Source organism: Anopheles maculipalpis, chromosome 3RL (assembly GCF_943734695.1).
Source record: "Anopheles maculipalpis chromosome 3RL, idAnoMacuDA_375_x, whole genome shotgun sequence".
NCBI classification, from domain to species: Eukaryota; Metazoa; Arthropoda; class Insecta; order Diptera; family Culicidae; genus Anopheles; species Anopheles maculipalpis.
In genome coordinates this window covers 16,622,869-16,638,397 of record NC_064872.1, presented here as the reverse complement: position 1 = coordinate 16,638,397, position 15,529 = coordinate 16,622,869, and the positions used below count along the sequence as shown (strand labels likewise).

The 15,529-nt window shown below is 40.2% G+C and overlaps 4 protein-coding genes across 4 annotated transcripts in view; all 4 read right to left on the bottom strand.

Moving 5' to 3' along the window:
- Positions 1 to 15,529, bottom strand: part of LOC126563720 (neural-cadherin) — a 678,265-nt gene that overhangs the window by 580,194 nt on the left and 82,542 nt on the right. The window lies entirely within an intron of this gene.
- LOC126564942 (putative odorant receptor 83c) lies at positions 722 to 2,334 on the bottom strand. The gene is made up of 6 exons (XM_050222070.1): positions 2,107 to 2,334; positions 1,504 to 2,036; positions 1,323 to 1,422; positions 1,061 to 1,150; positions 840 to 995; positions 722 to 775 (listed from the first exon to the last, which is right to left on the bottom strand). Exons 1-6 carry the CDS (start codon positions 2,332 to 2,334, stop codon positions 722 to 724), a joined length of 1,161 nt encoding a protein of 386 aa, XP_050078027.1.
- Positions 3,582 to 5,056, bottom strand: LOC126564908 (uncharacterized). Its single transcript, XM_050222032.1, has 5 exons — positions 4,284 to 5,056; positions 4,095 to 4,194; positions 3,934 to 4,023; positions 3,708 to 3,863; positions 3,582 to 3,635 (listed from the first exon to the last, which is right to left on the bottom strand). Exons 1-5 carry the CDS (start codon positions 5,054 to 5,056, stop codon positions 3,582 to 3,584), a joined length of 1,173 nt encoding a protein of 390 aa, XP_050077989.1.
- LOC126565017 (plasmanylethanolamine desaturase) lies at positions 6,807 to 15,399 on the bottom strand. Its single transcript, XM_050222155.1, has 6 exons — positions 15,235 to 15,399; positions 12,532 to 12,712; positions 7,594 to 7,805; positions 7,265 to 7,483; positions 7,002 to 7,171; positions 6,807 to 6,927 (listed from the first exon to the last, which is right to left on the bottom strand). The coding sequence occupies exons 1-6, from the start codon at positions 15,358 to 15,360 to the stop codon at positions 6,837 to 6,839; spliced, it is 999 nt and encodes a 332-aa protein (XP_050078112.1). The 5' UTR covers positions 15,361 to 15,399; the 3' UTR covers positions 6,807 to 6,836.

The following is a 15,529-nucleotide window of genomic DNA, read 5'->3' as shown; positions in this document are numbered from 1 at the left end:
GAAGTCAATTTGATTTCTTCATAAGGTTCTTGAAATCATCAACAGGCTCTCAGCAACATCTTCCAGTACAAATGTAAAGCTTTCCATCCATTGATTCAAGTTTGATGACGTAGTTATCGAGGCTGGAATCGATCTGCTGACGCTAAATGAACGGAGCCGTCTATGCAGATATAACCATGTTGTTTGTAGATTTGATCAAGTGGATCAGATCGTAAATGTATTGTTTAGAAAATGGTTAATAAAACATACATTGTTGAATTAAGGCTTTATATAACTACTACAATAAATGTTCCATTTTCTTCAAGAGCTTCCCAAGTTCGGGAAATCTTCAATAAGTTAGTAAGGGATATTCCTTCCAAAAAGTCACCTAGCCAATTTAACCCTTTGATTAAGAGGTTCATTGTCGTGGATATTGGTCTGTCGCCGGACGTTTCATGGTGCGTCAGCTGATCGTTACTTCAATTGTTCGGTCGATCGACCCAACTCAACTCTTCCTGGAGGTCCGACGCCATCACGTTGCAATAATTTTGTCATCAAGATACCCTACAATCGTTGCTCACCCCCTCAAATTGGTACCTCGTAGTCGTGTTCTGTAGCACACAAGCTAATTTATTACATCCATGCATTGGGTTTTTTGTATTGATAAGGGCCACCCACTCTTTGAATGATGCAGATTTACATACGGGAGCTTTCTGACATGTTCATTCATCAAAACTATGCTTTATCCAAAGTACTGCATGATCATTACGAAAAACTGGTACAAGCCTCTTAACACCTATAGACGAATATCAAGCAGAATAAATGACAGTTTGATTTTTCATAACGATAAAACTACTCACGCTCATGAATGCCTCAAAATTCATTGGATGAAATCCGTATGCTGTAAACATCATGGGACGCTGTTGTCTGGCCATGAGAAAGCAAAACTCTTTCTGTTCTTTAACTGGTAACCTATACCACGGCATCGAGGTTATTTTATTGTACACTTCGTCAATCTGCGTTAAATACAACTTACACCATTAATAGTAATGAACCTTACAAGAAAAAATATCTAACTTACCTTAAGTTCCACAATATTTCCAACCACAAAATAGAAAGTAAGTTCTGTAAACATAACCAGGAAAAAACAGTACGTAGGATACCAGTCTGTCTGAAATGTTATGGTTGAAAATAAAAAAATCTTGTTGCTATTTTCAATCCAAAATGGTTTGTTTGAGTTTGAATCGGTGGCCAAAGCATCTGAATTGGTTTTGATGCGGAAGGACCGTATATCGAATCGACGAATTTCGGAAGTATTTGGAAATATATGTCGGCGAGCTTACCAACACTACTAGCAGCAAACAATCGCATAAGGTAAACACTCCCATCGTCACCTGTGCGAGGCATAGGAGCCCAAAGATGTCTTCTGCGTCGTTCAATAAGCTAACAACAACACAAAACACACTTCATCGTACACAGAATAGAATGGAGAACGAACGAAAGTTGTTACACTTACCAGGTAACCACTTTCCCAGCTGATGATCATACATACACTGTAACCATATTTCTCGTATTTCTGACCTGTTTGTATTATCATGCACTGGATCATTTAACATGGATTCCAGCTCTACAAGATGCAGTATGAAAATATCTGCTGCTGCCATTGCGTAAATTGCACACATTGCGTACATGAAGTCAGCCAATACGATCCCTGCCACACCGTACAAAAGAAGATTTAGTTGAAACAATGCATTCAAAATGTATCCCGTTGTGGTGTTACAATCGATGAAAGGCAGCTCGACCAGCAACAATGGTACTATTGCTCCTGTTGTGAAGTAAGCAAATAAAGGATACAACGCAAATCCAGCAACAGTGCTTAAACAAGCTAGGCGTATAGTTCGAATAATGATCCAAAGGTAGCGACCGGTCCGATCAAGTACTGCAATCTCTTCCGTTGTTCCTTTCTGAAATCGTTCAAGGACTTCAAGCTCTATTTTCTCGGTTAATAATTTGACGTCGTATGCCTTTGCGTGTCCCACGAAAAATTTGAAAAACAGCTAAAAATTGATACTCTATGTATAATTTACGTATGCTTAAGTCCCTTTCTTAAACCAATTTCGATCATACCTGTACACCAGTACCTAGTGTAACGAGAACTTTCATAATATAGAGTAAATCATTCCTGTACTTGAATACTGTACTTGCAGTGCTGATAACGTAAATCACCACCGCAGCTGACAGGTAGTACGATGCTGGGACAAATTTCCCCGGAGCCGTCCAGATTTCTACTCCTATTATTTTCGAGTAAACTATCAACGGTTTCAAAAGCTCATGAAAGCTAGCAACGTTTGCCATTGCTATTGAACACCACTTAAGATTTTCTTAAGATGATCTTCTTTTATGAGACAAGCAACCCTTTCCCAACTGACTAATCCACTGTGCAACGAACCAATGGCAATAGGTTCGGCCGTGGCATATCTTTCTACTTACATTCTATCGTTAAAACGCATGGAATCAACAGTTTATTTCTATCATTACTTATGGATAAGCGATCGGAACATCTGCAATCGGAGCTTTATCGCGCAACATCGAACCTTTTGCATAGATCTGAGCAATTAAGGCTGTAATTAAACCCATGGGAAACAACTGCTCAAGTGGATGGGAAATTGTTACCAGTGGTACAGTGAATGTGGCTTATATTCTACACAACAACTGTTATGATGGGGGGTTTAGTTTCCACACGGCCGAACTAAGGTTTAAATTCCATCCTCCGCAGTCCGAACAGGCGGACTCAGTGGTGAAGCGGAAAACAAAATGGAAAAACATGGAGATGTCATCTTCTTGAGTCATGGCTATTTCCGGAACTATCTTTCCCCCTTTTCCGACAAGACTCGTCGTCCAATTGTCTTGCATGTTTGAACGACGTTGAAACAGCGGAACACATTTCCATTCCGATACGTCTCCTTTTTCTGGGACCTCTGTACGTCCTCCGGTGTACGTGGTGCAGAAAAAGTCCGAAAATTTTGCGCCCGTCTAGCAGATCTATTGGCTACTCATCAGTTACTTTCTCGCTGTACCATGTTTGTCGTCATCTTTTAAGCTTAGATGATCTTAGAAGAATCTTTGTAGTTTGTTGGATTCATTGACATTTTTTATATTAATAGCATTCTCTGCTCGGCATCGGTGCGCTAATTGTTAACCATCGTGCAGCCATAGGCTGCAGATTACCGACCGTATTCTACCTGTAAAAAAAATCTTTCTCAATCTGTTAACCCACAGTTTTTTGAATGAGTTGAAACCAGTTTTTGCTAACATGTATTTCTACACACTGACTTTATTGTTGAGATGTGCGGAATCAACCGTTATTAATTATAGATTAGCGTGCAGCTTATGTGTTTTGCGTTGCATAAGGCTACTGTTTGTATCTACGCCATTACAGGTGCAATTAAAATCAGGGGAAACTTCCAATCCTATCTGAAGGAATCGATACAACCGACGTAGTCGAATGTCTGACTCATGTTAGTATGTTTTAATAATCTGTTTGATTGTAAATTGTGCAAAAAAAAACTTTACATCCATCCTGAAAAATCATACAACCTTGCCTACTTCAAAAAATTCATTGCAAGTGCAAACAGTTGGTACAGCATTTTCATAATCTGTAAGAAGTGAACGATCGTTAGCTACTCATTGATAAGTACATTCTTCAACGCACACCAACAGCTTCTTACCTGTGTGTAGGTTTCGTAATTTACCGGCGTAAGACCAGCAATCGACATACCAGATGGCTGTTGCGCTCGTAGCAGAAGCAATTTATACTCCTTCTGCCTACGATCGTCTAGTAAATACCATGGAAAATGAACTAAACTAATGAGTAGATCATCGACCTGGAGTGGAAGCAAAAGATAAAGAAACAAATGAAAGTGGTACTGCAGTATGCGTGCCAATTCCTCTTACCTTCCTTTCAATGATAGCACCCAGCACAAAATGCACCGACAGATCAATGAACAGAGCAAACAGTATCGCGTATGCAGCGTACCAATCAGTCTAGGTGGAGAAAAATGGTCCATCGTATACTTCATGCCGTGCTAAAGATACAAAATCGTACTAAAATTTACCAGAAAAATTATCAGCATGTTAATGCAAATTCCAAACACACTGCAGCCGACTTGCGCCAAGTTGATCATGCTCCATAAGTCGGAAAACTTGTCGTAATACCTGGAATATTCATAAAGCAAACGTCAGAGGCATTCACCGGTTTTTCTTTTTTTACTTGCCGCAGAACACTATCATCCTTCCATTCTTACTCAACAATTTGCTGATGTTCCACTAGACAGATTCGCCACTTCCGGTTAACCTTCTCTATTATTTCCGGAGCACTGCGCGTTTTATAGCCCGGCTCAGCCAGCAGCTCGCTCAACTCGTTCAGATGAAAACGCAAAATGTCCACATACAGTGACCCATTGATGGTAAAGTATGCACACAAATAGTCGACCAAAATCAACCCACAAGTGCCGGTAATGTAGAAGGCAATCTGCAACGTAACCGTTATCCAATACCCCCTGTTCACCGTCCAGTCCACGTACGGGATTTCGCAGAAAAAAAGCAACATAACACGGCCCTCGGTAAAGTACATGAACAACGGATTGATCCAAATGATAAACAGCGACCCAAAGTATCCACCGATCATGATATGGCCAGCAATATACAGCACGCGACCATACTTTAGCAGCACCGGATATTCGTTGCTCGTTTCCTGATACTTTGTGTACGTATCCCGCTCAATATTGCCCGTCAGCTCGCGGACGGGATCACGGTTGCGGATCATGGTGAAGTACTTGATCATGAGCGCGACGCCCGTACAAATGAGTGACTGAGATTCGAGCATTTCGAGCGCATTGTCCCGATACTTGTAACCCGTCCAGACGTGTAAACCGAGAAACATCACGATCTGCGTCAAGCTCGCTATACGGCCCGTGGTGAAGCCGTACTTCTTCTCCCAAAGACCGGCGCCAATGAGACGGCTCGAGAGCTTAAGCCGATTAAAGCTGGTGTGGTAAAGTTCAATGGCGGTTCTCATGATGGTCCCTTCGCCTTCGAATTTTCGCGTGAAACTGTAGCATTAGCGTTCTCGGCGCGGAGTTTTATTTCTCAATCCTTTCTAACACCAGGGGCGTAAGTTATTAATTCATCGTGACATGTGTTTTTGTGTTGACAGAGTAGTGAATGTTTTATTACATATTTTGAAAGAAGATTGACAGAATAGGTACCTGACATAGAGCTTTAATTAAATAATGAGGTATGGATTCTACATCACATTCTTTGAATTTGAAAAAAAAATCACATGAGAGAAAAATAAAACCAACCTTTTCTTCAAATTGATAGTTTTTATTTTTGTTTTACAAGCAAATTACTATGCAGTTCGTTGCAATAAACAATCGACGATGAATGAACATAAACATAAACATGTTCCTTTGCTTTTATTATTTTCCATCGCTTTCTTAATGAGGTTTGATTCTTTTCTCTTCTCTCTACACGAACTACAATACAAATCTAGCTCGCTCTCTCTCTCTCACTCTCTTAACACCTGTCGCATAAAAAGCTTCCATTTCTGTCTCCATTCCTACTTCATCAACCCCACAGGCCCTCTTAGTATCTATTGTGTCGCATCGCCTAAAGCATCAGCAAATATTCTAACCTTGCGTGTATGTTTGTTTCATCTTCTACGTCGGTTTCGGTACTTTCAATTTGTAAAATTCACTGCACTGCTTGTTTTAATCCAATCACAAAGCTATTGCAGTGTTAAAAATTGCAGCACAGTGTTGTATGTGTTATTTGTTCCCCGAACCTTTCCTTGCTTGATGCTGCTATAATACATTCGAAAAATATGATTGTACGATTAGTCTTTCGCTAGTGCACAATGATTTTTTTTTTCTGCAGTACATAGTGTCACTAGTGTAGTTATGATTTTAGCTAATGCTCACACGATTTGTTTTTGTTTTATTTTTCCTATGCTTATTCTTATGTTTATTGTTGAACTTGTTTGTGTTTGTGCTTTGGGCAGCAGGCATTAGGTGTTTAAAAGAATGTCCACATTTGCCACGGTTGGAAACAAAACATATTTTTTCGTATACATTTAGGTTTCTCAACAAATTCTAGCATCAAAGCATTTTGGTAATGAAATTTACCAGAAAATGTTTTAAATTTTTGTTCTCAAAATAAGAAGCTTGTTTTTGTTAATGTTTCGCTAAAGGACATCTTTATTGACATTCAGTTTATTTTCTCGATCGTTAACTCATTCCCAAATCGTTTATATTGTATTGTTTGTCTTTTGTTATCCTGAGGTCTGAGGATGCTCTGGTGCGCAATGTAACGATTTAAAGCCACTAGTGCGTTCTACCAAAAGTTGAAGCACATAAAAATTGCATTTAAATATTCCGTGCTGTAACTTTCCAGCTCCATGGCAAAATAACAGTAAGTCTCAATCATTATTTCCCTTCCGGTCCAACAACGCTGCACTTGTGTGCATATCTTACTAACATACGGTAGCGTTGATATAAAGTATCAAAATTGTCCGTAAGTGTATGTTAAAAATATTTCCAAATAACGCTTGCGCATAACGTGTCTATGTGTGTGCGAGTTAAAGCAGCACTGCCGAACATCAACCCACTTTTTTACAAATCTCCGCAGAGCCAATTTGGTTGTTGTGCTGCACGAAATGCGATATTACTAGCTATTGTGCGTATGATTCCGCGTGCCATGTATGATTTTCTCTCTTCCGAACTGAGCGTTATCACGTGTTACAGGTCCGATCAATGAAGCACTAATGCCCACAGGATGGATGCCATGGTGCAAAAGGATCATGTACGCTTTTGGGCCCACTTTAAGTCATCCGCACGAGGTTTGTGGCCAGTCGATAGTTCAATAATTGCCTCCAGTGTCGACCAGAATCTGTAAAAAGGAAGTTGACGTTGTTATTCATTCTCCAATCGATTTCGGTTGTGTGTGTGTGCATGTGTGCTTACTTAATCTTTTCCAGCGGCCAGTTGAGCCAGCCAGTCGTTATACAGAAGTACGTTTCGTGCGGTGCAACGTGATGAATGCGATGATGACGTCTGGGCAAAATGATGTGATGATTCTGCAGAAATAGCACCCATCTTGGCAGGCCCCAGTATGTGTGCGACCATTTGTGAATCTGTTAGAGCACAAAAAAATAAAACGTCACCAGTTAGCAACTGCATCTACTTCAACAAACGATGCTCCAAAAAAGACAAGTGCTCCTTCTTACCTGATTCGTCATGGCGATAAAGATCGAGCAGAGGAATAGGTACGCACTGATAGCATAGTCCTGCTGTATTTCGGCATTCGTTCTGGTGAAAAAGTTCCACGCCAGCTTGCCGAGTATCGGCAGTGCGACCATAAAGTTGTCCCCGTTCGTTTCGATGAAGTCATGCCGCGTGATGGACGTCGGATCAATATGATGCTCTCGGAAGGGCCGAAGAAAGTTCTGTCCGGTGAACGAAACCCAAAACAAGTAAAAAAAAAAACAAAAAAATGAATATCTTCGCACAAGTTCGATGAAACGATCTGGATACATCACTCCCTAGTGTAACGTACCTTACCAACGATGGGCAAATCAACGGAGCCCCAGGTATCGGCACCCCAATGTACCAGCCCCGAACCAAAGTCTGCCGTCAGTATGCCGAAGATGGCCGCCACCACGACGTTGCTGACGCGCTCGAAGCGAAAGTGTCTCAGTATTAGGCCGAGATTTAGCACCATCAGCGAAATGCAGATGTACACACACACTAGCTCCTGGGTTCGTTTGCCTGCAGTTAGAAAGAAAACCAAAACGATTGTCACATAATTAATGTACTACTTCAAAGCAATTACAAAACCAGATGTGTAACAACAAAGCATCCTTTCACCATACGGTGCACGCGGTGAAAGTTTTGGGGCTATTCACTGCCCACCCAATGAGCCAACCACCATTTTGTTTTTTTGAAACCGCAATAAATGATATTCATTTGATGTTCCACGCCTCAAACGTAGGCAGAGGAAAGATTAAAGCCCGTCGCAGTCTCGAGCGAAGATAATTACATCAAACCGCAACGAAATGTCAATTATGGGTGTCAAAGGCCACCAACCGCTTGCATCAAAGAGCTGTCTTTAACCCTTTTTTCAGCCAATTAAAATTTTCTATCAGTGAGTCTGTAGCGGTTTTGCTTGATTATGATTGTTACAAATGTCTCTTAATCTTAAATACTCTTATTCAAGACTCAATAAATAAATGGATTTTACTCACTATACTTGTTTCACACCACCATTCTCGACTTGGTAATCTACCACATCGAAACTAAGCGTAAATTTGATTTATATAAAAATTTAAGCTTATTAGTTTTTGAGTGATTGTGAAAGTTAAAAATATACTGATAAATATACTGATGATGTTAAAAGAAAAGTATGTGTTTTTATCTAGATTTATGTTTTGACAATTAAACAAAATAAAAAAACTCAGTCTTTCGTTTTTCAAAAAGATTTAGTGGAGGATTTTATAATAAGAAGAAAAACAACCTTAAAACTTAATCTAAAAACTTATTTGAATGCATTTACGTAATGAAAAACGAACTGCGATTGTTGCTACAAACCTATCGTCCTAATATTATGATAAGTAAATGCTTAAACAACAATTCCCTTTTGTTGCAGAACCATAATAAAACAAATGTAAGCCAACAAAGATAAAAAATACGATTATTTATCTTGAAAAGATTGATTTAATTTTTAACTTAAGTTAAATCAAATTTATTTAAAATAAAGGAAAGATTTTAAACAATGTTCAACCAGCTACTAACACTGACTTTATTATCCAAATCGATCGTCATGCATTGAAACCGAAATCCAACTTCAAACCCATCGATCGCCCAGTAACGTCCAGCGCAAGAAGCTTTACGCCTTGCCCCTGCATTTCATTGCTGTACGGTCAATTTCGCAGTAATCTCCAATCAATGTATGCTAACCGCAAATCCCGTGACCGACTAAGCATGCCCCATTAGTGTAGCGCCCGGAGTACGGTACGGGGTCACTCAAAACCCAACCCGTACCGTTTGTTTCTCATCGACGAACGTGCCAGCTGGAAAGAAACAAACAGTGCCAAATGGAACCCACTGACCGGCCTGAGTAGCAGCGGAACGGCCCGCGAGGGTAAATATCAACAGTCAAATCTCATTTACATAAAACAATCTTTCGGCACTGGCTAATGACCAGGCGTCTCCATTGCGCGGTATACTAGGGGACGTTCCCGGGAGCTTAGCATTTCCCATCACCTATCGAGGAATCCTGTAGCAAAACATTCCGTAAACCAAACTAAACAAGACTTCTGTCCAATGGGGATCGCCTGTGGTGGAACTATTTATGTCCAGCCACGCGAACAATGCTTGGGCGCGAGTTCTTGTGAATCGCTGTGTGTATGTATACGCTTCTTGATGGAATCCACTCTTCTCTTACTTCAGTCTACGGTGCGAATCGTTGGAAATGGCTCGAACGATGAAGGATCAAATATGAAGTGGTGGATGAAACGAGTTCACGAAGTGGAAAACCGGCACAATACATCCGGTTCCAATGGCTTTCCGTTCTTGTGTTCCGTACACTAATGTTTCCTTGCGTGGGACTCATGCAGAGCAACAGTACAACCAGTAGCAGAAGGGCAAACAGTCTTCAACGAACGAATGGCGCACACAAACGCCTTACCATTTTCAAAGAGTACAAATATCATCAAGAACTGTGTTTGTGTGAAGAGCTTTTCTAATTATTGTACCCCAAAAAAAACCGCCCTCCAGTGTTCTAAATATATCCAACATTTTGTACCCCTTTCTACATGCCAAACAATGATTTCTTTTCGGTTAGGCATAACACAACCAGAACAATCGACATATTTAGAGAGGTCTACACCGGCTAAACAGTTTTCAAGTGTTGTACGCTGGCAAGTCGAACCATTTATTGTCATCGTCATTTGAACGCTTCCAGTGCGCCCAAGTGCGGGAAATCGATTGACCTTATCCGTACGGTGGGGTGAAATGTTTCGGTGCCAAAAGTGAAACGGAAAGAAACGTTCAAAGCATACACTATCCTTGACCGTACGGTGCACGTCTCAAGGTTTTTGTTCTTCGCAAACTGGAAAGAAATTATGCAACTGTCTCGCAAACACTAGCAACAGTATGCGGAGAAAGTGCAAACGATTGTAAAACGTCACTTATTGCAGCAACAACGCTACCAGCTAGGTTTGCTTCTAAAAAACGGTTTTGGCAAAGTTGCAGCTAACTGGAGTAGGCGAAGATGCCAAATGTGTACGGTTCCGTTTGTTTTTCTTACCCATTTGATAGCTTAGCATGACTATGATTTTTGTCTTGTTTAAATGTAGGCTAAAATCTTAAAAATATTACGGAGAATGTAGGTATTATGTAGGACAAATGTTTGTCCATAAGTCGTTTGAATAAAAATTAGTACATTGACAATTATTTTAATGTAAAAAACTAAATAAAATCAACCGATTTTTATCTAAAATTTGTATTTCCAAAAATACTACTAAATTTATAAAATGCTATAGTAAGATCCTGAAATAAAATCATAGGTTTCAGAGAAAAACAAATACCAAAAGACCAAATACAACATTTTTTAAATATATAGGGAGAAAAATTCGAGCAGTTGGTCTACGAATTATTCCAAACTTACTAGGTGATACCGGCCATTAAATGGCTTATTAGACTTGCCGATACCACGTTGTTGGATAGTCCTGCGGTCCTGTAGTTTGAACACCGGCACCACTGTCGCCTACACTACCCGATCGCCCAAAACACGACATTCAAATAAGTTTATTGTTGATTTTCATATTTTTATTTACAAATCTATCACTGCTAACATAAAACAACTCTTTTTACAACTCTTTTGAAGAAACTTGTAATTAAATGAATAAAAAACTAATTACACAACACATTACAAATTCTGACTACATCGGTTGTGTAGTAGTTAAAGAAAATCTGGCGATTTGTTTTGAACAAAGGGAAACCAAATTAAGAAAGGTGTTAGATATTGAAGGTATCTCGTGATGATGTTTTTTTCTTCGTTCAAATCGTCTTCTCGTTCACAGGACTGATCATCTCAGAAGACTAATTCCAATAAAACCAATAAAAACTGTCCAAGACCTCGTTGTGTTGTAGATTCTAAGAAATAGGCAAAGACTAATAAATTGTTGAAAGGAAACTTCTCAACTAGGAAAATGGTCATTCTTAGAATTACCATAACAACTACCTCTTTAATAACTCCCAGAAAATCGTCTAGTTAGTGGTTACCTATTTCATGCTTACTGAACAGTTGTGAAATATGAATTGACAATAGTGAAAATTTTCTTGAAGGATGTGACTTATAAATTTAATGGCGAAAAATGGCCCTATAAAGAAATGAGCAAGAAAAAAATACAGTTCACAAGTAATAACAGCTTGTAAAACCCTGTATGATTGCAGCATTTACAACGCTGTGTTCTATCTTGCATTCGTACTCTACAAAGTACATCACAAGATAACTGTTTGATTACATGTTGATCTGCCAAATGATTCTCAATCATTGTTCAACCTCTTTCTGAAGAAAATTTACACTCAAACTCATGTAAAAGTAACTACAGAGAATGAATCTTGTTATGTCTGACCGCTAGGCTTGTAATATAATATAATTATCCAGCGTAATAATAATAATCTAATAATATAATTATATATTATTAGATTGGTTGGTGTTCAAATTCTCGTCTGAGATTTCTTTGTCTGTGAATAATAATTTAAAAAATTAAAATAAAATAAATATTATCAAAAGAAAACAAATCGAGCAGCAGACACCCTTACGGAACAGTCTATATCACTCCAATATAAATCGCTCGACTTTTTGATTCTATGAACCCATTTAACCTGAAAATTAATCCACATTTTTTATGCACAAACAATCTCACAATCCAGTTGCAAAGCCCATTCATTTCAATTGCCATTTAGCGAGCACTTTCAACCTTATTCGCTACATCGGCTGAGCTCAAACTTGACAATTTAATAACCACACTAACCGGCACTAATCGTCAACTGTTCGCCCACTGTGGATAGTGATTAAATCACCCTCCCATTCACCATCCAATGCCATCCATTCGCAACACAGACGGAGCATAAACCCGCGACTAAATGACAGCTGTGCTGGCATGGCATTAAAATATGTTCTACGCCGTATACTGTGACTTCCGACCGCTAGCCATACACAGCACACCTTTGGCTGCTGCTTGTCTGCTCCCGGGCGCCACTCGCGACATCTTATCGAGTGCACACAATCGGTGCATACGACGCGAAACATCACCACCCCATCTCCGACCCCTAGTTCGCATCGCATAATTAAGCCATCAGCTCTGCGTTGCAGCTGACACGTCCTCGGGCGGAAGAACAAAAACCTGAAACCTCCGCTCGCACCATATCTTGTGCATGTGGTGCGATTATCAAAGCAGAAACGTCTCTCCTCCACGCTCCTACCTACCATTACTGTACAGCTTCGCCAGCTCCTGAGCGCCTTTGTGCTGTGGTCCCCAGCGTGGCCGTTTCTCGAGGTTCGCACTGTTGTCTTCGGTCAGGCCGGTGCTTGCCAGTATTGTGTTGGAATTAGGGTCGTCTTCAAGCATCGAGTTCTGGAGTATTTCCTGGTCCGTCTTGACAGGCGTCTGGAAGCAGATGTTCGATACAACGGATTAGATTAGAGAGTCCGACAGCCGAAACTCCAAAGGGCAGAACGAGACCGAGTTCAAGACCTACTGCCAGCGACATAACAACGTATTAAACTGTTTTAGTGGCCTCTTCCTCTGATCCGTCTTACTCGTCTGATACATTTGTCCCAGGTCCCGAACCCGCGCACAGCATTCGGCACAACCCGATGGCGTCAACATTCTTGGCGTCAGCGTTCTTAACCATCTAGTGGCTTTTGTGTGGTCGTCCCCAATGCCCCCCGCGCAAGGTAATGCTTTGTCCCGGTTCCGTTGTCAAATTCACTTTGCTCGCGAACCGAGCTGCAGTTTCGTAGCCTGCAAAAATGGGCTGGCTGAACCGATGTGGCGCACACGCAACGGAACCGTTTGGTAAGTTTTGCTAGTTTCGTTGCGTGCAGCATGGTAGCCAACCTCAGCCTGGCGCCGGTGAATTGCAACCTGCTTAATGCTGCTAATGTTTCGACAATCGTGTCTCCTTTCTATTGAGGAAAAACATGAAGATGCAAAGCAGCAGAGAGGAAGCAGGTTACTCCAGCAGGGATGCTCCAGAAAGGACACGGTTCAACGGTACGACACAAAGGACAGCATCTCCTTTCCTCTCTAATGGAGCGTTTCATCGGTAAATTATTGTTTTCCTGCTAAAACAAACCCACACCCTGATGAGGCAATGATGACGATGATGGCGATGACAACCATCTTGTTCACGATGCACTCGATGCGAATCCTCGTCGGATGCACATTCCATTTACGTGTGTGTGTGTGTGTGTATGCGTGCACAATTTAATGCACGAACTATTTCGCCTTGATATGTGCCTTGATATAATCTAATAATACGATGGAATGCCGCCTCATCAGTCGCCGGCAAAGGCGTCTTTATCTAGTGGGATTTTCTTCACCTTTACCATCGCACAACACGGTTAATAATATTTGCATCAGTAATCAATCAACAATAACAGCCATCCTGACCGGCGAAGGTAAACTGACGAGCTATTGGATTTAATTTATCAGCCCTAATCATTGCCGGCTGCATGCGTATATAATGCGCACGCACATGCACAGTGGAATTGTAGCTTTCGAGTGGAGTATTGTGCGGAATGGTAGCAAATGATGTGTATGATAATTTGATTTTTCTGAGCAACTAATGATTCGATCAAGCATAAAATTCTAGGAAGGAATGCAGCAGTGTAATTTGCATTCTTCATCGAGCATCAATTAGAAAATCCTTAAGAAGCTGGATGGGTAGCCAAGCAAACGAAGGTTTGCAGAGTTTATAGATATAATTATAAATTGTGTTTATTTTTCAACAGTTGAATACAGCGATTTAAAGGCGTTTTTTATAATGTGAACCACATTTTCACTTTTTTAAAGGACTTTTCCAACGATGTACTGAATGTTTCTTCTCCGTAAATCTAATTTTATATTTTATTAACTCATTTTTAAACACTTTCGCATTGGGTGGCTTTATACCACGACCAAGCCAATCGGTCGGAAAAAAATTGAGCGGCATTTTAGCGTTTTTCAAGCCACATGGATGCTGTATATAATAAAGGCTCGGAGCCACGAGAGCTGAGAAAATGTTGTTAAATTTATCAAATGTCTCAAAAACAGTGATAAAAAACTACACATAAGCAACCCGGTCTTGGGCAAACATAAAATGTTTATCAACATTGTTCTCAACTTCTTCTCGAGGAATTTCTACGAGAATATTTTTTTCTCAAAAGCTCAAAAGCTATGTTTTGGGGAGGTTACCATGGTTTTCTCAGCTCTCGTGGTCCTAAGCCTTAAAATAATTTCTAATAAAAAATTGAGACACATTCAAATAGAATTCTTTAAACTCATTTCCACATAAATGAAAAAATTAAAAATGATAAATGACTTGGCAAAATAGGGAAATTAAATTTTTCTCCACGATGAATCTTTTGCACGAACAAAAAAAACAAAACGTTTACAAAACGACAAATATGGTTGATGCAATGGCAATTAATTTGTTTATTTTAACTGTTGCGCAATATATAATTTCCCAATATTGCAAAACTGATAGCAATACGGCCCAGTCGTCGCTTAAGATATTTTTTTTTTTGCAAAACTTACATTGAAATTAAAATGTTTTAATCGAAACGTTCAAAGTAAAATAATATTTTTTTATTAATGGACTTCACCACAAGTCACAAACAATGTGGTTCATTCACTGCTCCACCTTCCAAGAAACCTTTTTCCCTTCGTGGGTCTGTTGTATTCTAGGGCAATGCTAAGCAAGACGGATCACGCCCAGCTTGGGGACGCTAGTAAAACGCAAACAAAACATAACCATCGATATTCCGTTTTTACAACAAACTAAGGCAACTCAATGCAGGAAGCTGTCTTTCTTCTTCACTCTTCTTCGGTTTACAAGCGACAGCAGTTGTAAGTGTGAGCGGGAAAAAGTAAGAGTGACCCCCGATTTCCCCGACCCGTACAATTGTTTGTGTGTGTATGTGTACCTTTAAAAATGTCGTCGAGATCTTAATCGCCGAGTTGGACGCAGGCGACAGTGCCATCGGTTGTTCGTTCACCATTGTCGTCAGTTCCAGGCGTCTCGAGCAGGGTGGTAGCGATATCAAATCCATGCTAGTTGCGTTCCATGAAACCGAAACCGTTGACCAAATACACACGCGAGCCGTATACTTAGAAGCTCGTCCAACCACTGCCCAAAGAAGGGAAGCACACGAAAGTGGGCACACGATTTACGATGTTACGAAGCAACAGAGTGGGACCTTTTGAGTTGCTTTTGTTACT